General features: G+C 38.0%; 2 protein-coding genes, 1 long non-coding RNA gene and 1 pseudogene across 10 annotated transcripts; 3 read left to right on the forward strand and 1 right to left on the reverse strand.

The window, feature by feature from the left end:
• The first annotated feature begins 184 nt into the window (after positions 1 to 184).
• LOC136416032 (galectin-8-like) lies at positions 185 to 10,752 on the forward strand. 7 transcript variants are annotated; one of them, XM_066400998.1, is made up of 8 exons: positions 185 to 319; positions 7,099 to 7,202; positions 8,716 to 8,793; positions 8,845 to 9,047; positions 9,107 to 9,166; positions 9,244 to 9,383; positions 9,930 to 10,095; positions 10,150 to 10,752. In XM_066400998.1, exons 1-8 carry the CDS (start codon positions 200 to 202, stop codon positions 10,464 to 10,466), a joined length of 1,188 nt encoding a protein of 395 aa, XP_066257095.1. In that variant the 5' UTR covers positions 185 to 199; the 3' UTR covers positions 10,467 to 10,752. The 7 variants fall into 7 exon arrangements, with proteins under 7 accessions (XP_066257095.1, XP_066257096.1, XP_066257097.1 ...); XM_066400999.1 differs by lacking the exon at positions 185 to 319 and adding an exon at positions 668 to 766; XM_066401000.1 differs by lacking the exon at positions 185 to 319 and adding an exon at positions 1,296 to 1,373.
• Positions 10,753 to 11,547: 795 nt separating this feature from the next.
• LOC136416305 (uncharacterized) lies at positions 11,548 to 12,731 on the forward strand (annotated as a pseudogene).
• A 3,557-nt stretch (positions 12,732 to 16,288) lies between these two features.
• On the reverse strand, positions 16,289 to 20,114 carry LOC136416230 (uncharacterized). Of its 2 annotated transcripts, none has more exons than XR_010752682.1 (3): positions 19,834 to 20,114; positions 17,208 to 17,426; positions 16,289 to 17,150 (listed from the first exon to the last, which is right to left on the reverse strand). It is a non-coding gene; the product is annotated as an uncharacterized lncRNA (long non-coding RNA). The 2 variants fall into 2 exon arrangements; XR_010752681.1 differs by lacking the exon at positions 19,834 to 20,114 and having other exon boundaries at positions 16,289 to 16,446; positions 16,496 to 17,150; positions 17,208 to 18,018.
• A 307-nt stretch (positions 20,115 to 20,421) lies between these two features.
• Positions 20,422 to 22,697, forward strand: LOC136416272 (probable cytochrome P450 6a13). Its single transcript, XM_066401372.1, has 8 exons — positions 20,422 to 20,558; positions 20,619 to 21,043; positions 21,275 to 21,467; positions 21,528 to 21,655; positions 21,715 to 21,849; positions 21,902 to 22,135; positions 22,194 to 22,445; positions 22,499 to 22,697. Exons 2-8 carry the CDS (start codon positions 20,620 to 20,622, stop codon positions 22,675 to 22,677), a joined length of 1,545 nt encoding a protein of 514 aa, XP_066257469.1. The 5' UTR covers positions 20,422 to 20,558; position 20,619; the 3' UTR covers positions 22,678 to 22,697.
• Positions 22,698 to 27,609: the final 4,912 nt, after the last annotated feature.

Raw genomic sequence — 27,609 nt, forward strand, 5'->3', positions numbered from 1 at the left:
AATACTCTGCAAACATCGATTTTCGCCAAAGCTTGTAACCTCTATAAATAAGCTTCCATCCAACAAGTTGCATGTATAGTGTTTTCCTTGGACGTTATTTTTAAAGTGACCAGTGAATTTGGTCAAGTGAACTAATTTTGGAATAGTGGGTTTTAGCGCTGCGTACTGGGAAGTTGGTTTTCGAGGAAAGTGATAGATAATGCCCGAACCGGTGGAAACTGAGAAGAAAAGGAGTAAGAGCGGCTGTTGCGACTGCTGCTTCCCTAAAATGAAGAAAGTTCCTCATAAGGAGATGGAGAAGAAGGTCGAGCTGACGAAGGTAAAATTGAAACTCTATTCAAGTGACCATCAAAAAACCTCAAGGTTTACTTCAGTTACCAAATCAATAATGCATACACTCTGTGTTTTGCCTTGGTAACCACGGCAACCCTTCCAAAGCACATGATCATATTTACCATCCTTTCTACCCCGATCACCAAAGAAGCGCTCAAAAAAATTGTGGTGGCAAAAGAGATCGAGGGTGCTTTCCTCCTCGGATTGGCAGGCATACAGACATTGCGTCACAGCTTTGCGGCTGGTTGGTTCCTGTCTATGTGACAGGCACAAAGGTTAAGAGAATTCTTTTTTCGATGAGGTGCGGGAAGAGGGAGGTTCCTCCTTGGAGAGTATATCTACAACCATCATGGATGCCCTAGTGTCGCACTTAATGTTGAAGTGTTGCGGCATTCTCCTCGACTGGATTAGACGACGATTCTTTCGGTCTCGGGTAAGAGAGATTACATTGGGGTGGAGTTTTAAGGGGTGGAGTAAATGGGCCTTCCGGCGCGCTCAATTGCCGAGCGATTCACAGCATCTGCACTGTGAAGCATTCCCTAAAATGCGATTTTTCTGTTTAATTTTAAAATTTCTGTCTGAGGTCTTCAGAGAGCTCTCTAGTGAGTCTCTTCGGAAAAAATCTGTTTTTTTTTGTGTTTGCTGAATTCCGGCCCCTTTCCAGAATTTCTAACTTTTCCCTTCGCACGCAATTTACGTGGGTAAACAATCACGTTGACTTCAAGTTAAAAGCTTCCCTAGTGTATCTAATAGTGCTGGGCCAAATTACACGTTATCTGGTTTTTTGGGACTTCAAATATTAACGATGAGGACCTGAATTTGCAATCAATGGACCTAATCTGGCATTTCTCAAGTTCTGTTTCAATAGTGATTGGAAGATTGATAATGAACCGATTAGAATTTACGTGAGATTACGAGTTGATAAAATGTGGCTTCATCATAAATTTCTCTCATATTAACCGGTGCAATTCGCCTAGATGCAGAGATTAAGTGTCTCATCCATATGCTCTACAATTGGGGCTTCAGGAAAACTTGGCTGGGTAAGATATTTCTTATTTACATATATCTGAGTATTCATAGAAATATGAGAACCTCTAAACCCGCAATCTTTTATTTTGTTGCTGCCCGAAATAACATCAAGTTTTGACCATACCTATCTGCATTTTTTTCCCCCAGACCAAGGTCTTTTGCGTACCCAGACCAACACGCCGCCGTCAAAGAAACTTATTGCTTGACGAGGTTTCATTCAAGTGCGTGATTTTTAAATTTTCGAAAATGGTACCAGAAGAAGACAGAGCCATAATTGCTCTATTTTGTTTAGCCCTGTTCGTAGGGTGGTCCGTGATCGTCGTTATATTTTTCCGGTGCAAACATCAACCTTTCGAACTTGGTGATATCTTCTTCCTGTACACATCGCTCGGAGTGTATTTTTTCGTGGTGTTTCATTTCTTTTCGTATTTAACAGAGGCATGCAGAGCAATATAAATGGTAAGAAACTGCGGAAGAGGTGTATAAGTTGCTCGATTTATGCCCTCAAATGTCCTTGTTTTTATGTTTAGAGACGACGAAATCGCCTTGTGGCTGCCTCAATTGCGCTCAAATTTTCGGAATTTGTGCCTTGTAATGTCCTCAACAAATTGAAAAAAAAATTAAGAATGATTTGTGCAAGGCTCGATTATAGAACGGGGCCCTCCTTGGAGAAACAGAATTTTCACGTTTTCTTTCCAATAATTTACTTCTGCTCAAAACACAACTTGTTTTGACTATTTTACCTTAAACTTAATTTTTTTTTAACCAAAGGCCTTTTGCATTTCCAGATCTATTTGCCACTGAGGGAATTTACTCCTTGAAGACAGGTTTCGTTGAAGCGCCCGAATTTTGAAAAATGTTGAACATAGTGAAGGAAATTCCTCCCTTGAGGAGTGTAATTTTTGATTTCATATATTCAGCAATTCCCGGGTACATAGCCACAGTATTTATAAACTGCCGAATCCGACGTCGCCGTATAGTGATTGAGGACATCTATGCGTTGGGCATGAGCCTGCTATTCTACTTTTTTTATTGCATAATGAGCTTTGAAAGACAATATTTTAGCCAATTTACACTAGCAGTGCATGATCAAAATGAGTTACATCCACTGTTTAAATACTAAGAAAATCCGCAAATTTCCTACACACTTGAAAGTGCCAATAAATATCATGCTCAACTATTCTCAGCCATGAAATTCTTCAAAAATTGTTAATGTCAAGTCAGTTTGAAAAAAAAATCTTAAATTTTATTCCATGTGTCTTTCTCACCTCAAATTTAAAAACACTGCAGCTTCCATATGAATCGCACTTTTGTCAGTAATTGCGTCTTCAAGTTCACATACCTTCGATGCGCTGTATCTCCTCTATGATGCCCCCGATTGCGCTCAAATTTTCGGGATTTATACCCTGTTATAATCTTTACAAATTGGGAAGAAGATGCACCACTTATTACTTCAAATTAAAAAAATTCGACTCCAATAAGATTAAATGTCTTGGTATAGAGTTTTTTGAAGCGGTGCGACTTCGTTTACTCTGAAATTTTCAGGATTTGGGCCTTCTTCTCTGAAAACTGAGAATAAGTAAAGAAATGGCTGTAAAGGATGATCTTACATAAGAACGTTTCATGGAGAAACCGACCTTTTACCGCCCAAACTTTTGCAGTATTTTTTGCATTTGCCCACAGCACACCTCATTTTGTCCATTTTTATCTTTCCTCTCTTTTTTGTCTCAGACCTTCTACATTCCTAACGAAACCAAATTGGGCACCCAAGGAATTTACTTATTGACGAGATCTCATCGAAGCGCGTGATATTGAAATTTAGCGAAAATGATCAGAATAAAGGAAGAAAAATTCTATATATTGAGAGAATTTTTCTACCTCCTGTTTCCAGGGTGGATATTCTTGATCTTGCTAAATTGCCGAATCCACAATGGCCGACTAGTGATTCCTAATCGCGTTAAACTGGCTATCGGCCTATTATTTCACACTATTTTTTGCGTTGCCGTCATTATACAGCGTGTCGGCCTATTATAGCCAATGTGCACTTTAGTGCAGAACCGGACTGTGCTTCATCGATAGTGCAAACGGTAAGAAAAGTTTTATAAACCACGGAAAATGCCCTTAATTGCTACGAAAATTCGTCACTCATAAAACACCAGCAATTCCTCCAAAATTGCTAATTTCTTGTCAGTTTAAAAATGCCAACCTCTGACTGCTGGATTGCAGAAATCCAGGTAGTGATAAGGGCTAAACATTGGGACACCCTGTATATCTCAATTTTTTAAATTAAATTACCTATTTCCCGTGTCTCATTTGAAAATCGAAAGTTATGGTTACATGCTGTTAAACCAGAAGCTTAGGAACTTTAATTAGATTGCACTGTAGGGATTTCTTTAACACGAGGCCTGAAAGTTTCGAAATACAGGGCGTCCCAGAAATATTATCCGTTGGCAGTAAATGCCATTTGTTTTCAACAAACTGTCACAAAATGATTTTTTCCCACTCACGCGACTTGCCGCACTCATCTGCGGCGCGTGCGCAAACGTCATGTTCTTAATTGCAACAAGTAGCATATTAATGCTCGTGCGATACAGGGACTATTTTCGACGAGGCCCCATTTGAATGTGCGACAATCTAAATTTTCAAAAATGATGCCATTAAAAAAGGAAGGAAACTCACAATTGGTTCTCGGATTCCTCCTCATCGGGTGTTTTGGAATCGTGCAGAGACACTGCGGATTGCAAAATGGGCGGTTAATTGTCGTGGACAAATTTGGAATGATTATGAAGCTTGTAATGCACCTTTCGATTTACGTATTCATCTTCGGGTGGGCCGGGATATGGTAGAAAACATATTCACATGACTGCCCTTCATCGGGGATATAATTGGTAAGAAAATTAATCCGCAATGTAGTGTTTCTGAGGTTTTTCTTCAGGTTAAAAGTGTCTTAAATCTGTTCTAAAGTTGCGATTCAGGTAGAATTATTGTCCTCCATGTTTAATCTCAAAAGATTCGTACTGCCCAAAACACACATTCCATCACTCTTATTATAAATTTTTTGCCAGTTTTTAAGGTTTTTTACTTTTCTTCAGCAACATGTTTCTCATAAAGAAGCGATTTGATATCTCACAGAACGAAATTAGTTGTTGACGACGAAATCAGTGATTTGATAGCTCTCATAAAGACATTTATTCCTGCCGACCTTCTAAGAGTTCTTTACGACGAAAGAAGTGATTTTTGACGAAGTTTGCCTAAAGTGCTTAAAAACTGATAATCATTTCGAACAATGTTCAAAGACCCGCTGCAAGATCGGGGGGTCCAATTCATGGTAGGCTTGATCGGAGGATGGATCGCCATTGCTATTCTCCTCAGCAGATGGCATCGAGGGCGGTTCGTTGGTATAGATGGTCTGCGAGTAGTTATGGCTGCTTCCATGTATTTATTCTGCGTCATCATCCTTTTTGGATGGTGGCTAACCTAAAGCCTGATCTCATCTAATTGCACTTTTAAGTGCACCTCCAAATGCGCTTCATCCGTAGTGTAAGAGGTAAGGAAAGTTCAACATTTTACACGTACGCGAGTGTATTTTTACCTACTTCTCAAAGACCGGAAAAAGTCGATATAAGCTGAGAAAAAAAATCAAATTTAGGATTTCTCTGCAAAGAAAAGTGGCTTTAAAGAAAGCCACATTTCGAACAAAGTTTTGTCTCCTTCTGACTTTGACAAATTGAAACATTTACGATTTTTACCCTGAAATAACTGCAACTTCCCTTGGACAACTTCTATCGCACCTAAATCTCCAAGATTTGAGCCTTTGTATATCCTCTATAAAATGAGCAAAAATGCCTATTTTCCCGCTTCAAAATCAAAGCTTTCTGAGCTTGGCATGGTAACTTGAAGTAGAGCAACATATCTGATTAAAAGTTTCCAGTTTCGAAAGCGCTGTATCACCCTTTCAACAATTTCAACACAACTTTCTGGCTTTAATTTAAAATTTTCAGATTACTGGAGAAAGTAGCTTTAAGAAGTGCAACATTCAAACGAAATTATTTAAATATATCGCTGTTACGCTCTTTCGATAGCCTTAATCCTCCTCAAATTTTTAGGATGTGTGTTTTGAAATATGCATCATCAATTAAGAGAAAACGACTCGTACTGTCCAAAAACCCACATTTTTACCTGCATTTTTTTACGTATTTACTTTCCTATATCGAATAATTCCACTCATTTATCAACGAAATCTCATTCAAGTGGGTGATCACTCGAATTTCCAAAAAATGGCGTTAAAAGATGAAATTATAAGATTGATTATATTTCTTGCATTCCTGCTAGTCGGTTGGGGTATAATCTTGTATAACCACTGCCAACGAAATCAATATGGAAGACTCGTTATTGTGGAGAAATACCATATGTTTGCAAGATATGTCTTGCACTTTTGGCTTTGCATGTACCTTTATATTTTAATGTAGAAAACATACCCACATGATTGTCCTGCTTCATCGATAATTTAAATGGTAAGAAAATTGATCCGGAATGTAATATTTCTGGCTTTCTCTTCAGGTAAAATTACTATCAGCCATACTTAATCTCAGATGTTTATCAAAACCGAAGATTCACACTGCCCACAACACACATTCCATTAATCTTATCTTAATTTTTTGGCAGTTTTCAAGGCATTTTTTTTAGCATTCCTTCAACAACATATCTCCCGTAAAGAAATTAGTTCTCGACGACCTTTAATTGAAGTACGTGATAGCCGATAATTATTTCTAAAAATGTTTGGAGATCCACAACACGTCTTAGTGAACGAGTTTCTGGTAATCCTGCTTGCAGGATGGATAATCATAGCAGGATTTTCCTGCAAGTGGGATCGGGGACGCATCATAGCGGTAGACGGCAACGGAATGATTCTCAGCCTCACCATGTACTTCTTTTGCTGCATTATCGTTTATGGATGGCGTAATTAAGGCCAAATTCCAATTTAATATGTATTCCGGACTGTGTGTCAACGATGATTTCAATGGTAAGAAAAACTGTACATTCTTTGAAAATTGGGCCAATTGACTGGGGTTCTTCCGGCAACGCTGCCGCCCCATTGGTGAAGAGAGCGGTTTGACAAAGGAAGTTCGGAAGTTTGTTAACTCGCCTGGTAGTTTTTAAAAATTAACTTTTCAGGTAAGAAAAATTAGTTTTAAATCAGATTAGTACAGTTTTTTTTAACTTATTGACAAGAAACTCAAAACCCTCTGACATTTGCTTTCCCTCTAACTTATTTCCATGCGTATGAGTGAAAATGCCTCGAAACTGCGCATACTCAACAAGAACCGAATCCAATCAATAAAATTTAACATGACCAGTTATATTATCTCCAATTGGCACAAACCCTTATCCTTCATTTCTAGAATAAATTACCCTCATATGTTCAGCGGTATATTCCAATGTGACGAGCTTTCCATTCTAATTATCATCGTATTATTAAATAGCTGCATTCTACGCAAGCTCACACACTCCCAGGTAGGCAACTTACAATGAACCAAACAGAGATAGCTTGCTAGTGAAGTGTTTCCCATACAAAAGATAAATTCCAGCTGGTAGATATTGTTTTTACTTCTAATACTGTGAGTGGCTCATCAACTATTATTATTTGCTTAATAATGTACCAAAGTGTCTACTGTGACTGCTATGGAGGTTGCAGCCGACGCCTTGGAGCTTGATTTTGTTATTCTTGATTCCCAGGTTAACAAGGCAGCTGATGCAGTTTACACTAAGGATTTAAATGAACCGCTGAAGCCAGGATCTTGTATTGTTATAAGAGGAACCGTCAAACCACACTGCAAAAGGTAAGTAGTGTGCACCTTTTAAATGTACACGGTGCAGATGCAATGACCCACAAAGATTGGTTTAGAGTTTTAACCTGGTCTGAATTGAATGGGATTTGGTGTTTGTCGACTTATTATCATGTTTTGTTTCGAAACACGCTTGATAACCTCCTAAAAGATATAAAAATATTTAAAGTTCCTTTAAATGTATTTTTGGTGACAAATTGCATTATTTATAAATTGAGTTAGCCTCAATACATTTTCCTGTAGCAGTTTATTAATAACCAAATTACTCAAAATTTGGCTGCAGGCGCCATCTCTACATCAAACAATGAAATACCCAGTTTTTGTTTTATAAGATCATGTTATGGAACTTCCACAAATCTACAGCTATGACCAGTAGATGGCGACATGTGGTCTGATTGGCTTAATCAATAGTTAACATGTTTTATTGCCTCTTCTGTTTTTTTCCCATTTTTCCATGTTGTCCTTTTTCCCATTAATTAAGGTTTCCACAATTCTGGAGCAATCCAGAAAAAAATATGATGTTTTAATCTGTGCTTTTTTCTGAAAGCAGATGCTTGTCTAGTTGCGATCTGAAAATCCATGCATTTTCATCTTCTTTAAGGCCACTTAGGGCTTAAGCAAAACCAGCAGAGTCCTGTAGGGTTAATATACAGATACTTGGAGAAATCAATAGTCAAAGCTCTAAAGCTCACCGTCAAAGGGCGCTGATTCTTGACCTTCTCAATTCTCTAGATCAGACCTTTTATAGTGTGAAAACGCTTTTTAAAGACATTTTTGCAGAATTAAAATGTTTACTTTGAGGCTCAGAAATTATTATTTGAGCGCAGGAAATTTGGGTTTTCTGAGGTTACTGTTCCAATCGCCGTTTTGCCCATATAGCATCATCCATATCTGGAAGACATCAACAGGCGATTAGAAGAGGACTTTCATGGAAAAATTTGGCTTCATTGAAAATATGGAAATAATTTTCGACGGGGAATTGAATAAAGTCGCGCACAAACTACGTTGAGAAAAAAGCATATTCGCCAGATCTTTTCGATTTGCTCGCGGGATCATAATTTCTCTTTAATTTTCATGAAATTCTTCCGTTTTAATACCTTCATGCCTGCAACAATTCGCCGACAGGGCTCGTTAAATTTAATTTTTATGCTTACACACAACCAAGAAGGTGGTTTTAGTGTTATTAACTTTAGTATTAAATTCGGATGTAAAAAGTTACATGGGGCTGGATATAATATTCCCACTGAGCTTTTAGCCGAGACCATCTCCTTTTAATGAAATCATAAAGTAAATGCATTCCTCCTCGTGCTTTTAATACTCTATTTACTTTTTCCCGGAGAATGTTCTTTATGTCCCGGGAAGATATAGGAGTTTACGAACGCCATAATACGTTTTTGTCTCCCTAAATACGTTATTTGTTGCGAAGCTCCAGAGAAAAGCTTTTAACCGAATTATAATCGATCTTGGGTGGATTTTTCCTAATGGAAGTTTCTGCTAATTATTGCAGGTTCGCAATAAACCTACTCCATGTGCGAGGGCCTAAACTTGATATAGTCTTCCATTTTAATCCTAGGCTAGCATTAAGGTAACTACCGGTCTGTAATCAGCACCGTGAGTCTAAACGGTTATTCCATAGATGGATAGTGAGGAACTCGCTGTTGAACAGCTCATGGGGGGAAGAAGAAATAACCACAGTTGAAAAATTTCATTTGGACCGGAACAAAACCTTTGAACTGCAAATTGTAGCTTCAGAACATGAGTTTTTGGTAGCTTTAGACGGACGCCATATTTGTGCCTACGCTTACAGAACATCTTTAGAAAAAGTCAACAAGATCGAAGGTAAGATTCCAGGGCAACCACCCTTAATTAACAAGTTAAATCGAATTTCTGTCTTCCAGTGGATGGTTTTGAGGTAGAAGGGGTAGAGGTAATGAGGCAAATCAAAACATATCCTTCAGGTTAGAGTGTGGTTTGATTGCTGTTTGCCCTTCGATCGTTCTCTTTCTGGAAAATAAATCTGATAAAAATGTTTCAGTGGAAGGAGCCATCGATGTAGAGAGCCTAAACACCACCTCGGTGGATGTCTATCCATCAGCAACATCGTCGGCGAATGCTCCATTCACAATTCCATTGGGAAATGTGTCAAATGGAGACGGTTCACCTGAACAAAATCTGGTAAGATGAAGCTTTTCCATTATTCCACGGCGATATCCATAAAGCTTAAAAAGTTGAGAAGTCTGGGAATATAGTACACTCTCGCGTTTGCTCCAAGATATGGTAAGGTAATGCCATCCAGGTTTATATCAGTAATAAAATCGGTTCGGAAAAGTTTAAAAGCGTAAGTAGCTATAACCAACCGATGATGTTACACAGTCTATTTTCAACTGTTCCCTCAGGAACTATATAAAGGGGATTAAAATTTCTCTCCAGTTTATAACTCTGCGTTGGGATACTTTTCACGTAGGAAGAACGGTAGTTTCAAGCTATTTCTTGCAAAAATGTAAAAATTGCAAGCTCTCATCATGAATGTCTCTCACCCTCCTTTCAAGGGCTTTAAAAATATCCGTTATGCCTGGGAGACCTCGATTTTCATCCGAAAAACAATCCTTTAGTCTTAGTACGCCCCTGTACTCTTTGGTCTTGAGGTTAAAAATTGTTAGCATTTTTTAAAAATAAATAACTCATTGGCGCAGCCAAAATTGTAGATTGTGTTTTTTCCAGGTTGTTCCAGTTACAGCGAAATTTCCCTGTAACTTCAAAGTTGGCTGGCAACTTGAGATCGTCGGCAAAGTAAAAATCCTTCCGTCCGCCTTTTACATCAATTTACAACAAGGCGATAAACTGTGGCCTCATCCTGTGATACCATTACACCTCAATCCAAGATTCTGTAAGTGAAAGAGAAATTTCCGAACAACAATTTCCAGTTTTTCTCTCTATTCAGACACGGCGTATGGCAACCATCTCTTCGTGCGAAACTCCTGGATAAACGGTCAATGGGGCACAGAAGAACGTACCCCTGGTTTCCAGTTTACACCTGGAAAGCTCTTCCATCTGGCTGTAAGGATGAATCCAGATAACTTCGGAGTATGGATTGACGGCACCTTAGCTGGTGAATTTCGATTCAGAACTCCTGTAGATAACATCGACACCGTTTACATACATGGAGACCTTCACGTGAAGAGTGTTTACCTCAAAGACTACATTGACGACAAGTACTTTAGTCAAAGCAGAGAGAAGTTAAGCAATTATAGTTTGTAAAAGTTTGTAATAAATGTCCTGTTGTTGTTTGTTGCCTGTTTATTGCAGGTTTTGTGATGCTACTTGTGTTTAATCATCTACTTCTTCAGACTGCATTTTACTTAACAATAATAGCAATTTTAACCTGTTTTCATGTGTTTTGTTTGACGTATTTGATAGTTTCCGTTTAATTTTATTTAATTGCATGTTTTTATGATTGTCTATATTTTTTTGTATTTTAATTCATGCATTTGTTACGAATTCAGCTGTCTTTTAACCGATTATAATGATGAAGCCATTGATTAAACGAGAGCTCGTTTTATTGACCACGATTTCCTAGATCATTCTTTATGTCAAATTTTTAAGTTAGGGTGTTAACCAAACACAATTTAACCCCTCGTGGCAACTTTGAAAAGGGACAGGTCGGTGAGGATTTGCTTAGACGTAATAGGGGCGAAATCCCAGGTAATTCGGACAGATTTTGATTCATCGAAACAGGGGTTTAATGGCTGAAAAGTGTTGTGACTTGATGTGTTTAGGGGGTGATTTAGGAATGTGTAATGTCCAGATTATTTTGGAGTTGTTAATTGCATGCCACGAGAATTGGGCTGAATATCGAGGGGTATTTTCTAGCTGACAGAGCATAGATTTCTCTATAAGTACTCTATAAGTATATAGCGCGTTACTCTTACACAGCCCCTCCCCCTTTTTTCTCTCACTCCACTTTTTCCAATATACGAATTTTCTTCTTGAAGATTCTCAAGATGCATTGAGCCTCTTCAGCCTTACTCTATCTTCTCTTCTCTGCGTCCTGCAAATTTTCTTCTAAATAATGTTCAAAGCATTCCTCATCACTTATGACTCTATCGACCCACCAGCTTAACCATGATCACCATAAATTTTCCCGTAAAACTCTATAGAAACAAAATTGGCCCAAACGTGGCAATACGTCACGTTAACGAATAGCCCCTTTGTTTTACAGCTTTTAGCCAAATTAGAAATTATTGGATTGTAGTTTATCATACGTGTTTATCGCACTTGATTATAAATTAAAATTATTCGTCGGGAAAAATTCGTTTTATGGATGTTTTCTGCTTTGAGCATGGGGCTTACTGGTCGAGTGAAGATGATGAATTTCAGCAAAAAAGCTTTGATTTCATTACAATTTTTGTGCAGTTTTTGCTCACTATTCGGGGTAATTCCTCTATACTCTTTCGAGCAAAACAGATTCCTCAGACGAAAACTTGTAATGGCCTACATGGCCCATTTAGCCCTGTTAATGGCGTCATTCGAGTTGGATACCATATACCAGTAGTTCTCAAAGTCCTGCTAAAACTCTCAATGATAAAAGACCATAATTGAATTTGAAATTTCTTAGAACATTAAGTTCTAGTACTGGTTATATCTTCTTTTTTCTTAATTTCTCGACGTCAGCGATAATCGGTAATTTGGCCCTAGATTTGAAGAACAATTTTGCAGGTATGAATGAAATTCTGAAGAGTTACGAGGAGGATGCTGAGGGAACGATCGAAGGAAGGAACAAAGGCTTTGATCTCCAAACTGACCCTGTATTTAAAAAATTGCAAGATCTAAAAAGGTCGAGGATCAGTATTGATCTCTCACAGAGGTGGTTGATGTGTTCAACGACCACTTTGGCCCTCAGCTCTTATTGATGGGTCTGCATTGTTCTTGTAGATTTGGCGATGGAGTGTAGCTCTGCTGCATTTTCGAAGATGATAGCAATATATCGATTATTCTAGGTTAGCTGTAGGGATCATTTATACTTGTGCTGGTAGATATTAAAGAGCTAGGCTTGGGTAATCATTTCTCATTAGATTGGGGGAGGATGCCTCATGCTGCGTCATGGCGGAACCCGCGGGAATAACCAGCATTTGCTACAGAATTTAGCCAAAAGACTCAGCGTTTTCTGAGCCCCATCAACGCCTGAAGAATTTGCTTTCCGTAGTAAATAGTTCGAAGGTGGCCTTCACTGCAATGAATTTCTACGAGATTAACCAATTCGCAATGTTCAAAGTAATAGGGACTACTGCTGCATATTTTGTGGTCCTCGTTGAATTTTATGATACACGCAAAGCCGCGCCCGAAGGAACAATCATGAACGCTTCAGATGTTCCTCCGAAATATACTCTTTTATACGAAGATGCGTTATTATATCCATCTGTATGCAAAACAAGCAGTTTACCAATCCGCATTTTGCTTCTTGGAGATGAGATGGAAACCAATCAAGGCCACGCCAAGGCTCCCAATCGAAAAGGCACAAAGTAAAATATACGGGCTTACCAGGGGATATATTTTAGTCTTCCACGAGAAAATCGAAATAGAGGTCGGAATCTTTCCTGGGAAATTTATTTACCATACATTCAGAAGTAATTGAAATCGATATCCATTATTCCTGGATATATATGGAAGTGCACTGATTTTAATACATCAGGATCGGAAAACTCTGGCATTTGGTCCTCGTTTTTATGTCTCGAAAACTTTCCAAATTGCTCGATATTTGGCGAGCACATCGATGATAATTTCCAGAACGACCACATTGTTGTTACAGATTGCGTTACTATTTATTATTATTACACTAAACCCATATTGGTCTGTTCGATTTCCGGGCAAACGTCGCTGTTCTAATGAAATATTGTAAATAAATGCGAGTGGTCTACCAACAATGGATATTGTCAAACAATGTTTTCGGGCAAAAGAGGAACACTGAATTCAATCCCGACGAAACAATTCGATTAGGACTAAATGTTAAATTTAATTTTGTTGCCTGATGATAATATTTTTTTAGCAAGAAACTGAAACTCATATCATACAATGCGCCAGCAACTGCTCATTGCCGTAGGCAGTTAATTTGATTATTCTGCTTCGGCACGCCGCTGTTTCTCGCCCGATCCAGTTGCGGATTTCAGGGTTTTTAACCAGCATTTACGTAAGTGATTATTCACTGTGAAATTTAGTGGCGTAGAAGGGTGTTTCTGCAGCTGCAACGTTTTTCTAAATTTCTCCTTTTAGTCGGGCGTTCGCCACGCCACTGCTTCTTAACAAATCGAGTTGTCAATTTCGCTGTTTACCGAAATCCCCCCGGCGGTTATTTGTTGCGAAGTCCATTGGCGTAGACAGTTAATTTTAATTTTTTTATCCCTTATTAGAGATGAGGTGCAGAAACGAGTTTTTACTAGTCGAAAGCTTTGAACGTCCTCCATAATCACCGGTTGAAACGTGACGAAGCCACATAGAGGGGCACAGAGTATGAAGCTGAATCGAGTAGAGCCGCGAACTCGGACACTCAAAAAATCGCAACTCTTGCTAGGGATGAGGTACCGCAACGAATTTTCTTAGCTCGACAGCTCTAAATCTCCTGGATGATCACAGATTTCGATCGAAAAATTAAGGAGCAACATGGAGGGGCTCAGAAAATGAAACTTGACCTGGTAAAAGTTCGAAAGTAGCACGTTGTATGCTCGCAAAATCGGAGCTTCCGTTAGAGATGTGTTAAAGCGACGAAGTGTTGATGGCTCGATAGCCCTCGACGTTTCCTGTAAATCGCAATATTTTTCGTCCTAATTTATAAAGCGGTGCAGAGGAGCACAGACAAAGACTCCATTGAAAACCTTGGTTTTGGCGCTTTTTATGAAGGGATCACAATAGGTACTTGCTTAAAGTGGGTTTTTTTTTGCCCCGAAACCGTGCAAATTTAGCCCATTCAAGCCCCTTATCCCAACCATTTCCAGGATATTTAAAAAATAATTACCGCCACTTTCCTAATTAACGTTTTTTGGACGTTTTTCTGGAATAGCCAAACTTTATTAATCAAACTTAACTAACAAGTAGCAGCTTTTACAAGTTTCCTCGTAACTTACAAAACCAAATTAGAAAATTTACCCTTCCCTTGCCATTGGATTTACTAGAGCGATAAAAATAACAAATGAGCACGTAAATAAAGACTTTATCTAATTTACCAGTAACCATCTTCGAATTTAGTTAGCTTAGAAATTTATTGTGATCAAGATTGAGCCAGTTCCAGCAAGAAAGTTTCCTGTGGTGCCCTCAGGATAAGTATTACGATGATGTAGTGTTTCGATAATGTGGACCATTGTCTTCGATTGCGCCCTTAAAGAGCCTTATCAAAGGGTCATTTCGCTAATTGCTCTATAATGCTTTACGAACTTTTCCAGTACCTCGAATATCAAACTTTTGAAGCCTCTTAAGCAAGTTTCGCGTGCAAAGTTTATGCTGATATTATCAGGAAAGAACTCTGGATTAAAACGTCACTTGGTATTCCGCAACTGTTTCTTATACGTTATTAAATTGTCAACTTTTGGCTGTAATCCCTTGACGCCGGAACTTTTTAATCTCGAGAGCGGTGTTTTCATGAACTCGTCCCAAATCCTAAATTAAATCTGGAGAGCCGTGACATCTTGCTCAAACTTATTACATTGCCAGATTGGATATACCACGAAGGAGGAAAATTATATTGAGATCACCAGAGCCTCCATCTGAGGCATTCGGAAAAAATCTCAGAGATCAGACTAATGCCGGCTCAAAATTCAATTTAACCCCTAAAAGCTTAACAAAGGAGCCGCTCCTGACATTGTTATGATTAATATTGCGAGCACGTCTGTGCCAAAAATAACGATGAAAAAGTATGATTAAAGTGTGTTTCCCTCTAATCGTTAAAAGTTGACGGCATAATAAGAAACAAGAAGCAAGTGCTGAATACGAAGAGCCGGGAAATGCGTAAAACGGGGCTAACAGAAAATTAAATTTCGCCACAGATTACAAAGCAAGTCCAAAGCCCCAGGGAGCGAAATCTTTCGAGGATGGAATACGTATTAGAAATCTCGAGATGTAAATGTAATTTGTCGGGTTACATGTTACCTCTGCTTTCGTTTATTCTGTTCGAGCCCAGGAAAAAATCCTGAAAACACCGATTTACTTGGTTTTAAGAAATCCCCCTTAGATCCGATTACATCAATAAGTAAATTCACTCCAAAATTCATCTTTTTACGGTACACTCTGTGAGGTCAGATCAGATCTAATCCGAAAACCAAATCTCATTTGTGAGCTATATGATATGTGACTGAAACTCAATTTTCGCTCAATTATTGTGAGCCCTTGAAGTCCCCTAATTTCTTACCTTCAATGGAAAATTTACGTTTAAAATAAATAGAGAAGATTTTGGTTAAAGGAACTGCAAAAAAATCGGGAATTTAGCTCATCTATAGCAGGAGTTGTGATTTTTAGAAATTTGCGCTCCCTGCATATACTCAGATTCCCACTCATCGTTGTTTCTTGCCTTAGGCGCCTCCACTTTGCTGTATAAATTCAGGTTGGAAATTTCCAGCATATAGAGGAGACCCAGGGGTAAGGAATGGTTCAAACATCTGGCAGATCTCTAACGGAATTTACAATTTTACGAAAACTTCGCAAAATATGAAGATGATGGTCTTCTGAGCACTCAACCAACCATACAGAGCCCTATTACAAAATACATTAATCATGGTCAGTGCTAAGGGAGATCCAAGGACCAAATACTGTACTATGCAAATTTTAGCAGGTTTACTTGGTAGTTTCTCGCTTCTTCCTGAAGGAAGAAGTCGAGAGGTGTAAGGTCGGGAGATTTAGCGGGCCACTTAAGCGGGAAAAGTTTCTAAAAGTACACCCAGCATAGCTTCGCATATTTCTGAGCCACACGTTAGTAATACCTAAAGAAATCTCCTTGAATTTGTCCACTCTGTAAATCGAATTAACGTAAAAATTTTTGAAAATGCGAGTAGGAGGGTGGTTAAAGTTGATCTCCGCGTAGGTACACATCGCATATTTTCAAAAAAACTAGAGGAATTTTTGTGAATTCGACCATTCTAGAAACTAAACGGACGTAAAAATTCAAAAATTCCGTAATTAAATTTTGAAACACGTTGCAATTTCCTTGAATTCGGCCAAACTGAACCAATTACTGGATCCTGCGATGCAATGGCCGCACCTAGAAGGGTCGTGTTATATGCAGCAGCCCGTAAATTCATATAGCAGACCTCTTTCCTGTTGAAATTATATTTTCACATCACGGTAACTGGCCATTGAGGAACGCGTGAATTGCCCCACAGAACGTAAATTGGAATTTTCCACTGTGCTGGATTTAATTTAAGTAGTTGGTTTTTATTGCATCGCTGCGATATCAAATTGCGAACTCGTCAGTTTTGCCTGCACCCTGGAAAATCCGGTTCAATGCCGACTTTTATGGATAAAAAACAGCCATACAAGATGTTTCGCGGAGATAAAAAGAAAATGGTCTTACATCAAATTTCAATAAAAGTGGCAGTAACCATCAAATCCCCACACACGTCATATTTATGACATTGGAAGACGAAACCTCATCTATATAAATTGCACTGGCGGACGGGAAAAACCGGGCTCTTAGGTTCTCCCTTTTTCCTAAAAAAAGATGAATGAGTGTCAATGGAAAATTGAATTTCCGCGGTTCATCGCTTCAATCTCGCTTTTCGCAGTCATTTTTTAGAGAAATTTCTCTATAAAAGCTGATGACAGCCGGCTCTGCATACATAACTTCTTATCTTGCTAGTCACCAGACACCTTTTCTCCATGTAAAAGCTAGAAAACTCTTTTTGTATGATCCCTTTCAAGGGAAAAGTGTCACTCTAAAGAAAAGAGCTCGCATTATTCCAGGAGCTAAAATGACTTTTTTTGATTAATAGAAACTGCAGATCATTGAAGGCGATAAGTTACCTCACGCCGTCTTCAGCAATTGCAAGTTTCCAAATAAAGCCAAAACAATATGCAGTTTACATTCCGCAAGTTCCTCACTTGTGCATATTTGAACTTGTTCGTCGCCTTTGAGAATGTTAAAATGCAAGCTTAGTCTGGCTTTACTACCCCAGCACGGTCCTCCATGAAATTTTAACGAGTCGGTTTGAATATCAAAGGATTCCTCAGTCAATATGGGTCCTAAGATGTATAAATAATCGATGTCCTTTGTAATACCGTCATTAGAGCAGGACGTCGACGGCATACAAAATCATTTCACTTTTTTGCATTACGTATTCCACGGCGTTAAGAGCACGCTCCTGCGACATTATTTATTCCGAAAGGAGCCTTATTTTGAGTTAGTCTTAATGATAAAGTTGCTGCGAGACGTAGTTACGTTACATAAGTTTTTAAGCTTCGGTTTTATATAATCTAACTTGGCCCTATAAAATATCAAAGAACTAATGAATACCTAAGGAACTCTGAGGTCTAATAAGCCGAAGGCATGAAGTCTCCAGTCAGAGATTAATAGAGAGCAAAGCTGGATGCTTAACTTGCAGTTTGCGAGGGGATTTGTTAATTAAAAACATGTCCGGCGAAAGTTGGTGCTTTTCATGTTTCAGTCCATTTTAGACGCTTTTAGGTACTTGCGATAACAACCAACTTGAAAAATTCGTAACTTCTGCCAGAGATGCGTTAGAGCGCCGATTTTTTACAGCTTAATCCCCGAGAATCTCCCCTATAAATTCCAGTTTTTGAAACATGAATTTATAGGTGCTCAAACGAAGGGACTTAAACGGAGGAAATTATGTGAGTACAGGAACTGCAAATTTCAAAAAATTCACATCCTGATGGAGGCGACACAGTAATAAACCTTTTAAAGCTTGATGACTCGAAATCTTCTCTATAAATTTTTATTTTTGGCAGCAATTTATTGAGCGGCAAAAGGGCCCTCAAACGGGGAAGCTTGAAATTGAGCAAATATGAGCTCAGGAATGCTAGTTAAAAGCTCCTAACTCTTGCTGGTAGTAGTAAGTTGAAAAACTAGTTTTTTACAGGATTTTCCGTACACTATGCCATTTTCCATCGTCAATTTTTATATAGCAACAAAACTGCACTTAGAGCAGGGAATTCAAAAGTGTAAAAAATATAGATAGAGAGACTGAAAAAAAAAAATGGAGCTCATTCTAGAGAGGAGTTAGAGCGACGAATATTTACAGTTGGATAGCTCTGAATCCCATCTATAATACATATTTTTTCAACGTCAATTTGTGTGCAACAAAGAGGTGCTCACACGAAGAATCTTGGAAGCGTGCAAATTTAAAGAAAAAAAATTATGTTTTTTTAAAAGGGCTAGTGAGAACCTGGAAAAATGAGTTAGGTTACAGCTCAATAGCCCTGAAGTTTCTCTATAAACTGCAAATTTTTAATCATCAATTTACAGAGCAAAAAAGGCACTCAAGTCAGGAAACTGAAACAGTGCACCAAACAACTCACGCTAGAGAGGAGTTAGAGCAATGATTTTTCACAGCTTAGCAGCTTGGAAGCTCCTATATAAGGGGGATGTTTCATCATCAATTAAAGCGGGTTAAGGGCACACAGATGAGGAGTGCAAGCATGATTTCGAAAATTATTTAATTTCCTTCAATCGTTGGTAAACAAGATTGCTCTCGAACAGCCTAATATCCATATTTCCAAAACCACCCCAGGTCTGCTCGCATGAATTGACATCAAAAGCATTGGAAAAATTCGGCAAATGGGTAATATCAAGTGGGTTTGAATAGGAAAAGTGATCTTTTTTCAAGCGATCAGGAATTGATTTATTGCATTTTTTGTTGTTTACAAATTGCCAGAGTTCCTTTGTGTTGCAATGTACATTATTCTCAATATTCGCACAATGGAGCTTATACGTCCGATCAATCCTATCATCTTGAGCTGTAATCCGGTACTCCGAAAACGCTGTAAATCTATAATGGTGTTGGTCCTTTCACACTCTGAGCTTGGGCTTAGCTAATCTGATGAGTTCTGGGTCACGCCCAGGTGGAGAGTCCCTCCTTCATCTAGCAGTTTTTGGGACAGACTGAGCTAAACCCTGATAAATAATTGAATAAAATTGATCAATAAATGCATCAATCTGTTACACTCACGCTCAGGAAATCCCAGTCTGCCTCGACAAAATAATTACATGGACTGGATACTCGGCCATTTCGGAATTTTACGCTACTCTTAAATATACCCCAATTGAGGACACCCATTAAGGGATACACTGGATGCAAATAGGAATTTTTCGATTCACTCTATCGCGAGCACCACCAACATAGATAAGGGACCTTTTAGATTAGGGACGCTTGATATACGCAAACCCCAATTCCGAGGTAGATAATGACGGAAAATCGAATTAAATAATTAAGTAAATATGGCAAAATCCGTTTACACAGGGAATTAAAACAATTATTTAACGAATCGCTGTCAAACTAGTAAATTACGTTTACCTTTATGGGCATATATTTACATTGCATAAATCTAAAGATTTATGGCGCATTACAGATAATGCGTCTGTGTATATTCATGCAAATTCAGTAAGAGGGGATGTGTTTTAACAGCTTACCAATTTGTACAGGGCTAAAATATGATGGAGGAATTGTGGCTGCCAGGATATCGATTGGCAAATGCAGTTTATCCAGCTTTTTCCTGGCTATCTGGATCGCCAATTTGGGGAATGGCGCATCAGGTGAACAGCTATCTCCGGTGGTACCTCTACGGTAAAAAAAATGGTGCGTCACGTTACGTGGTGCACAAGTCAAATTTCATTAAATAAATTAAATATAAGTATAATCTCGTGGTTATCTTCATATTTGATATTGACATATCTAAAATTAAGTGCATGTCTTCATCACTATATTGATATTACTGAGTCATTGTTATGATATTATGATGCTTCAATCTGCGCATGGAAACGTTCCAATTCTAATCTCATATTGTTAAGGCAATGACTCTGCGTCCTAGTTGAGACTGTACATGGGAAGCCAAGAATTCTCTTCACATCTTTAGAACGGTGCCAAATCGTAGTTTGTCTCACCCAGTAGGTAGTAACATGTGTCGCAGCTTATAATTTTGAGGATAATAAGAAGCCAGCCAAAAACGTACTATTGAAATTCTTAACGCGAATTTTTGTAAGGAACACGAGAAGATTTCTCAACAAGCCGCCCCTGTTCCGCAATTATAGTTAATTTCGTTCTGACTTGTTATATAATTAGGAAATTAACAATTCTCCTCATATTGCTGGCCTTAGGTTAATAATTAAGTTGTCTCAATCAGGAAATAAATCAACAGGTATGTCATTTAAAATTGTAAATGTCCAATCTCAATCTACGCCCATTTCTTTTTATTCAGCATGTCTGTTCTAATCCCACTTCTGCTCTGTGGGACTCTAATCTCCCTGCTCTATTTGTGGGCGAAACGGGCCCAAAACTATTGGACTCGGAAAGGGGTTCCTCAGATTAAACCCAACATCATCTTCGGCAATCTTGGCCCGTTGATGAGGGGCAGAAAGTCCTTTAAGGACACTTTTTACGAATTCTACCAAGAAGCAAATTCCAAGGGCTACAAGTACCTTGGACTGTATGCTGGAATGACTCCAGATTTTATGCCAGTTGACCTGAACCTAATTAAAAGTATAATGACTAAGGATTTCAATAATTTTTCATCTCATGGAATATTTCATCATCAAACCATCAAGCTATCTACCCATTTGTTCCATATGGAGGGGGCGGAATGGAAGAACAGAAGGGCTAAGCTTACACCTGCGTTTACATCTGGTAAGTACAGTCACAAAGACTTTTATGGCACCTGTGTCCAGGTTAGTGAATATTTCCGGAATTACCTTTAGGTACCAAATGGTGCTGTGATTGCTGGAAAATCGAGGAATGTTTGTCTGGCAATATTAATTGCGCTTAGATTCTGATAGAGCTAGAAATTTTTTGTATTTTACTATTTCTGGTTTAAAAAGTATTGAGATTTTCTTCTTTTGAAAATTGCTGTATTTCAAGGTAAAATGAAAAAGATGTTTGAGACTGTAGCGGCCACAGCTGATGAGCTGACCAACTTTGTAGCTGACAAGGCCCAAGCAAACGAACCCTTCAACATAAAAGAGACCTTATCTCGGTTCACTACAGATGTAATTGCCAGTGTGGCATTTGGCCTCGAATCAAAAAGTCTGAAGGATCCTGAGGATCTATTTAGGTGAGAGTTACTATACTTCTCACGATTATTGAGGATATATATCGAGTCTCTTTATTACAGGCGAATTGGGAAAAAAGCATTAACGTTTTCCATGTTAAACATTTTCATGAAGAATTTCATTCCTGAGTCAATTTTAATTGCTCTCAAATTCCAGATGTTCTCTCCTGAAGTTATTAATTACTTTACTGGTAAAAATAATTAAAAATAATAATAAACCACGTGAGAAAAATTAAAAACTCCTTTCCAGACATTGTCAAAAACACCATAAACTACAGAGAAGTAAACAACGTTGAAAGGAATGATTTCATGCAATTGATGATTCAGCTGAAGAAGTTGGGAACTCTTAATTCTGCCAACGATGACGAAAATGTTGCGGACGAAAGTAAGAAGTCATAAAGGTCATTCGTAAAATCACAACAAAATATCTGTTTCAGAGCAGAAATATTTTGTCACGGACGAAGAAATCCTGAATGAAAGTTTCCTGTTTTTCCTGGCAGGATTTGAAACCTCCTCAAGTACTATGACTTTCACGTTCTTTGAACTTGCCCAAAATCCTCAAATCCAGGAAACACTGCGCATTGAAATACTGAAAGTTTTGGAGAAACATGATGGGAAAATAACTTACGATTCTCTCTTCGAAATGGAGTACTTGGATAAGGTCGTTAAAGGTGTTAAGTGGTCTAATGGAGACAAGCAAAAGCTCATTACTTGTTTTTATACAAACAGAAACTCTAAGGAAGTATCCAGTCCTTCCAGCCATCCCCAGGAAATGTACCAAATCCTACAAAATTCCAGACACTGATATTATCATAGAAAAAGGTACAAGGGTGCACATTCCCGTAATAGGCTTCCAGTGGGATCCCAAATATTATCCGAATCCAGAGGAATACAACCCTGAAAACTTTTGCCCGGAAAAAATAGCAAGCAGGCCGGATTTCACTTGGATACCCTTTGGGGAGGGCCCTAGGCAATGTACAGGTAAGTGCCCATCCCATATGAGTTTTCCTATTATTATGGCGGAACAAATCTAGGAATGAGATTCGGCCTAATGCAAACCAAAATCGGAATTGTAGCCCTGCTGAGCAAGTTCAATTTTACGTTGCATCCTTCAGTGAAACCGCCCTTTGAGGCGGATGAAAGGATCAGGCTTTTTGCTTTTAAGAAGGACATTATAGTTTTTGCTACGAAAATCCAAGAAAAAATTATCTAAATATACGGAATTTAATTGTACGTACACCTGTACTTTTATTATGTTTTTTCACCCATACTTTTCACGATATTAACAGGTGACTTCAAAGGGAATCTCACGTTCCAAAGGGCTCGGATTCCCTTAAGTAAAAAGATCCCTTTTACACCGATTTTTAAATGAGTTTTTGCAGATTCCCTGGATAGGTGACACCATCATCATTGTAGTTTGCTTTTGCCCGGTAAACTTCGCTCCAACAAATCTCAGATAATTAAGATTTTTCCGGATATGTTGCAAGAGTATTCATTACATGCATTTTTAATTAAAATATAATCTTGTTATAAAAATGTTTGGTTTTGAAGTTTGTTTGCATTTTCTTTGCATAGGAGGTTTTACCCACGATTAGGTATCATTTTGGATACTATCTCTATATTTCTTTAAAAAACTAAGGGCTTTGCAAGCTGAAACATGCTCAAAGGATGAAGAAAGCTTAAAAATTTACTATTTCTAAGGAAGGCCCATGTCGGACTAATCTTGGATATGGCTAAAGGTGGCTCTAACATATTTGGTAACAGATTGGTTCCTCGACTGGTACTCGGCGACTTTATATAACTCCCAATCTTCATCGTTGTATAGAGTTTAGCGCAATATTGGTGGATTTTTAATAAAAATTATTACGGTTGGGAAAATCGAAGATTTAAGATATGAAAAAAAATCATGAAGCGCCCAAGGAATAATGTATTGAATCGAGAATTAGCAGCGGCAAAATAATGCAATATTCAAAAATTGAAAATATCTAACATTCATATCTGTATAGAAAATCTATCAGTTTTGAGTTAAGATATTCTTTTTGCGGGAAAGGATGACTATTTGGAAAGGGAAACTTCTTGAAGCGGTTAAAGAATAGGGTGTTGTATCTATATTCAGAAGGAAAATAATCAATAAGCAGCGCAAGGAATTATTTAAAAATTCAGACACTCTTAACCCTCATCGCTACGCATAGTTTTGAATCATTTTTTTATTAGGACAATAATTTGGGAATCAGGATAGAAGCAACCAAAGGGAAGTGTGCTTTATTTGTACTTCAGTAATCAGTAGACTAATTTAAAAAGTGGAAAACTGCTTACTTCCATCGCTCTACAGGAACTTACCTTTTTACTTTTAATGATTAATTTCGGAAAATATTTGAAAATTTGCAAAGAAACCGTTCTTGAAGTAATCATGAAACGGACCACCATGCTAAATCGAGAATTCGTTGGAAATTGAAGTGAAAACTCCCAACCTTCATCGCTCTATGGAACGTCGCATTTTCGTTTAGCCTTGAATAAAAATTATCATATTTTCTTGAATTTGAAGAGGTTTACTGTAGTAATGAATCCCACTCTGTGACCAATAAATAATCCTTTCAATTTGGTAGAAGCGGGATGCTACTGTGAATAATGAGAGTAGCAATCAATTATCATTAAATTATGACTATCTTCGAAGATTTATGTTGCGAAACGGCTATTAAACCTAACGGGGAAATTGGAAAGCGGAACCATGCCACTTTGTGCTCAAAACAACTTGAGGGGTATGCATAAAATATTAGATTTTCTTCGGCATTTATTGGCGCACATTCTCGTCATATCGAAACGTTTAATGTGATTTGAAGCAGCGTTCTGACTAGGAACTCGTTGCTAAACATTTGTTGATAAAATTGAATTACTCTCCGGCATTATCTCTTTTTCTTAAAAGTGTACCAATTTAACGGACATTAAAACTTTCCTGTTAAAAACATAAATTGGAAAGCAGCTTGGAAGTTTTGTAATTAAAATCGAAGCTCGGAAAGTTACAGGTCATTATTTAATTGGCGAGTGTCATTTTACGTGCTTCCGTACTCCCATAACTTGTTTACGTAGAATATAGTTCTCAGACCTCACACCTTCAAATGCAAATTTCCGAAATTACTTTTTCTAACGAATCCAAAATAAGTTCCAGGTCTCCAATTAGCGAGTGAAGCTTAACATTTTCCTGCTAGGAATTTAATTGCAAAAGTTTTCGCATATTCTCCAATTTATTTTAAAGTTAAAACTTTCACATAGCTGACCGTAGGTTAAATTAGAAAACTTTTTCCATAAAAGTGTCAATCGATTTTTAAAAATTGGCAGCGCAATTAGTAATTTGTTTCTACCTGAAACTCGGGGGGAATTAAGGGATTTTCGCAAGATCAGTACGTTGTTAAACGAATAAAATCCCAATTCCCAATGCCACAAAAAATCCCATTTCATATTTGCTTTGTGGCTTCACTTTATACCTGAATTATTCCCGAAGATAACAAAAGCAATTTCATGGGGACGGCCATATCCGAATGCTGATATATAGACAAGTACGAATGTAGGTACATAGAATCATATTTCCTTCGTTTTGTGCCAAATTACGGAGAAACTGAATTCCGGTTTGGAATGGAATATGTATACATATAACTCACAGATCGGAAATATGAGCTCTGCAGGTTCTGGCAATGGTTTTGATATTTTGATGCAAATACTGCTGCATTTAAAATTTCAAAACACATCACCTTCATCGCTCTATACTAGACCCCATAAATCCAAGTAAAGTTGCAGTGTGTTTCTCTTTAGGAATCGAACTTATAAGCTCGAAAAGGAAACCTTTATCAATCCCAGTAATCGCCCCACTTACCCTCATGGCCAATCCTGACATTTAAGAATTTGAGACGTATTATAGAAATTACATTTCGCTAATAGTTGGGAAAGCGAGAGAAATTTCCGAGATGATATGCAATGAGCCGTTAAATGACAACCCCAGATTCAATCGGGCGTGCTGTCGACGTTATGAAAATTGAATTCCATTAAACCTATTGCCGTTTGCTGCTGTATTGAATTCTGTCCTTTCCATCCCTGAATCTACATGTTCTTGGATTATTAAAACTGTATCTGTTGAATGGTAAATTGTTTCATCATGTGGCAGTACAGAGTTAAGTGTCATTCACATCTCAACATGCTTTGTCAGAGCTCAATGGACTGGCATTAGCTGGTACGTGTTCCTGTCGAAGTCCATTTTTTACTAGATTTTTTAGCACTATTAGCAGCTAATATTGGTTAAATATTGGCTAAACATGTTTGTTATTGGAATTTTTTAATTGAAAAATGTCCAAAATGCATCGTCGTCTAGAGCAGTGAGGGTCAAAATTTTAAAAATATTTGTCTTTGACGATGCCGATTCTTGATTAGACATATTTTTTGTTGGACACTTTCTGAGGTCGACTTGCCCACAGTCTTTGATTTTCGCTGAAATAAATAATTAAAACATATAGAAAGATTGCAAGACTATATAGAGCGGTGAGAGTTAGGAATTTTCGAAAATCCTTTTTTTTTCATTATTGTTGTTTTCACACTAATTTTCAATTTTCTACTGTTGTCACTGATCAAATCAATAGTATTCCTCCCAAAGTTCTCTCAGCTTTGCTGAAATAAATTGTTTTTATCCGAAACAGGACAAAATTGAGGTTTCTATTAAGCGATAAGGCACAGGAGTGTTAATACTTTTAAACGCATCATTGGGCTTCCGGTCAGTTCTTTTGCCACTGACAATCGGTGCAAAAAGCTTTTCTTTGATCATTTCTACAGCCACTTGCAACCGCATTTCTCAAGCATGTTGACCATCAAAACCTAGAGGGTTTGAAAACTATAACGATTTTCGTTTAAAAGCGTGAAAAATTGCTTTAGAATTTAACGTAAATTCCACATGTAATAACGCAGCGTTTAAGACAAACAACAAACTCTCCTGGGCTCAGTGTTTCTACCCGATGAAAGCCAATTTACTGGCGAACTAGCCCTAGGACTTGCTCTCTATTGCCCCACGCTACAGTTTCTAACTTAACAGAACTGCTGCACATTCATAATAGCTCCAATTTCTATTAAAGCACACGACTAGGAACGATAAATTCTGCTTGTTTACACTGAGGGGATATGCATATGCCACCCCCTTTTCAATATGTTTGTATCTATTTCATTGAACCTATAACGATTATGAGGTTGATTCTCATAGGGTTATTGGTGCTTTTAGGGGTATTGCATCGAGTTTTCTAGTGTGTGCAATTCGGGAAGCCTCGAGAGCAAAACGGAAAATTTCTGGGTTAATGAATGTTTCTTTATCCCAAATCCAAAAGGCAATATGTTGCTCTAACCCCCACGATTTCGGTTAAAACTGACATTCGAATTTGCCTCGATTGAATTGCTTTAATTAACCGGTGTTATTATAGGCTAAACGGATTTAGCCCTGTTATTTTAAACTCGTTAGCAAAAACCTCGTGTGCGCTAGACCTCGTCCTTTAATTTCCTAAACAAATCAGCTCTTATTTTCACAAAATGTGACAAAAACGACTTGGAAACTTGCTAATTGAGTGCCACCATGTTTGATAATTAGGTTAATTAATAATTTGCACCGAAATGTAACACAAATGCAAGTGCAAGTAAGTCAATTACGGCGAATGCAGCTTTTCTGGAGAGCAGACATGATAATTAATAAAACGAGGCAACGTTGTCAGGCCTGAATAAGTGTTGACTTTGCTTAATTGATGACGTAAAAATCTGCCTAGAAATCAAATTATACGAAATCGCGGGATTTGCATTCTAAATCACCACACTTTTCCAGGCTTAGACACCAGAACTGAATTATTTCACACAGTTGAATGTAACAAGACGTCCGTAAATTCTAGCAGTCAGCTCTAACTTTAATCCGACTAAACCGTTGCCACGACTAAGTGTCGCTAGCAGTATTGTGCTCTGCTAATATATCGCCTTACTATTTATAAGGCCCTCATAACTCTTTTGCAGATATGCCACTTGTTCAACAGTTTCTTTGGGGACGCCACTTCCGAATTATGACATAAATTTTAAGCCCTTTGTAATTTTCAATCTGCCCTCTTTTGTGCACACACACAAGTGCGTTAATTCA

This window comes from Euwallacea similis, chromosome 22 (genome assembly GCF_039881205.1).
Source record: "Euwallacea similis isolate ESF13 chromosome 22, ESF131.1, whole genome shotgun sequence".
Classification (NCBI taxonomy): Eukaryota; Metazoa; Arthropoda; class Insecta; order Coleoptera; family Curculionidae; genus Euwallacea; species Euwallacea similis.

Bases quoted from the DNA above. Each gene is read 5' to 3' on its own strand.
- LOC136416272 (XM_066401372.1), top strand. From the start codon at position 20,620: ATGTCTGTTCTAATCCCACTTCTGCTCTGTGGGACTCTAATCTCCCTG. The intron at 21,044-21,274 runs GTAAGTACAGTC...CTGTATTTCAAG, and splicing joins TACACCTGCGTTTACATCTG to GTAAAATGAAAAAGATGTTT. The intron at 22,446-22,498 runs GTAAGTGCCCAT...GAACAAATCTAG, and splicing joins GGGCCCTAGGCAATGTACAG to GAATGAGATTCGGCCTAATG.
- LOC136416032 (XM_066400998.1), top strand. From the start codon at position 200: ATGCCCGAACCGGTGGAAACTGAGAAGAAAAGGAGTAAGAGCGGCTGT. The intron at 7,203-8,715 runs GTAAGTAGTGTG...TAATTATTGCAG, and splicing joins GTCAAACCACACTGCAAAAG to GTTCGCAATAAACCTACTCC. The intron at 9,048-9,106 runs GTAAGATTCCAG...TCTGTCTTCCAG, and splicing joins AAAAGTCAACAAGATCGAAG to TGGATGGTTTTGAGGTAGAA.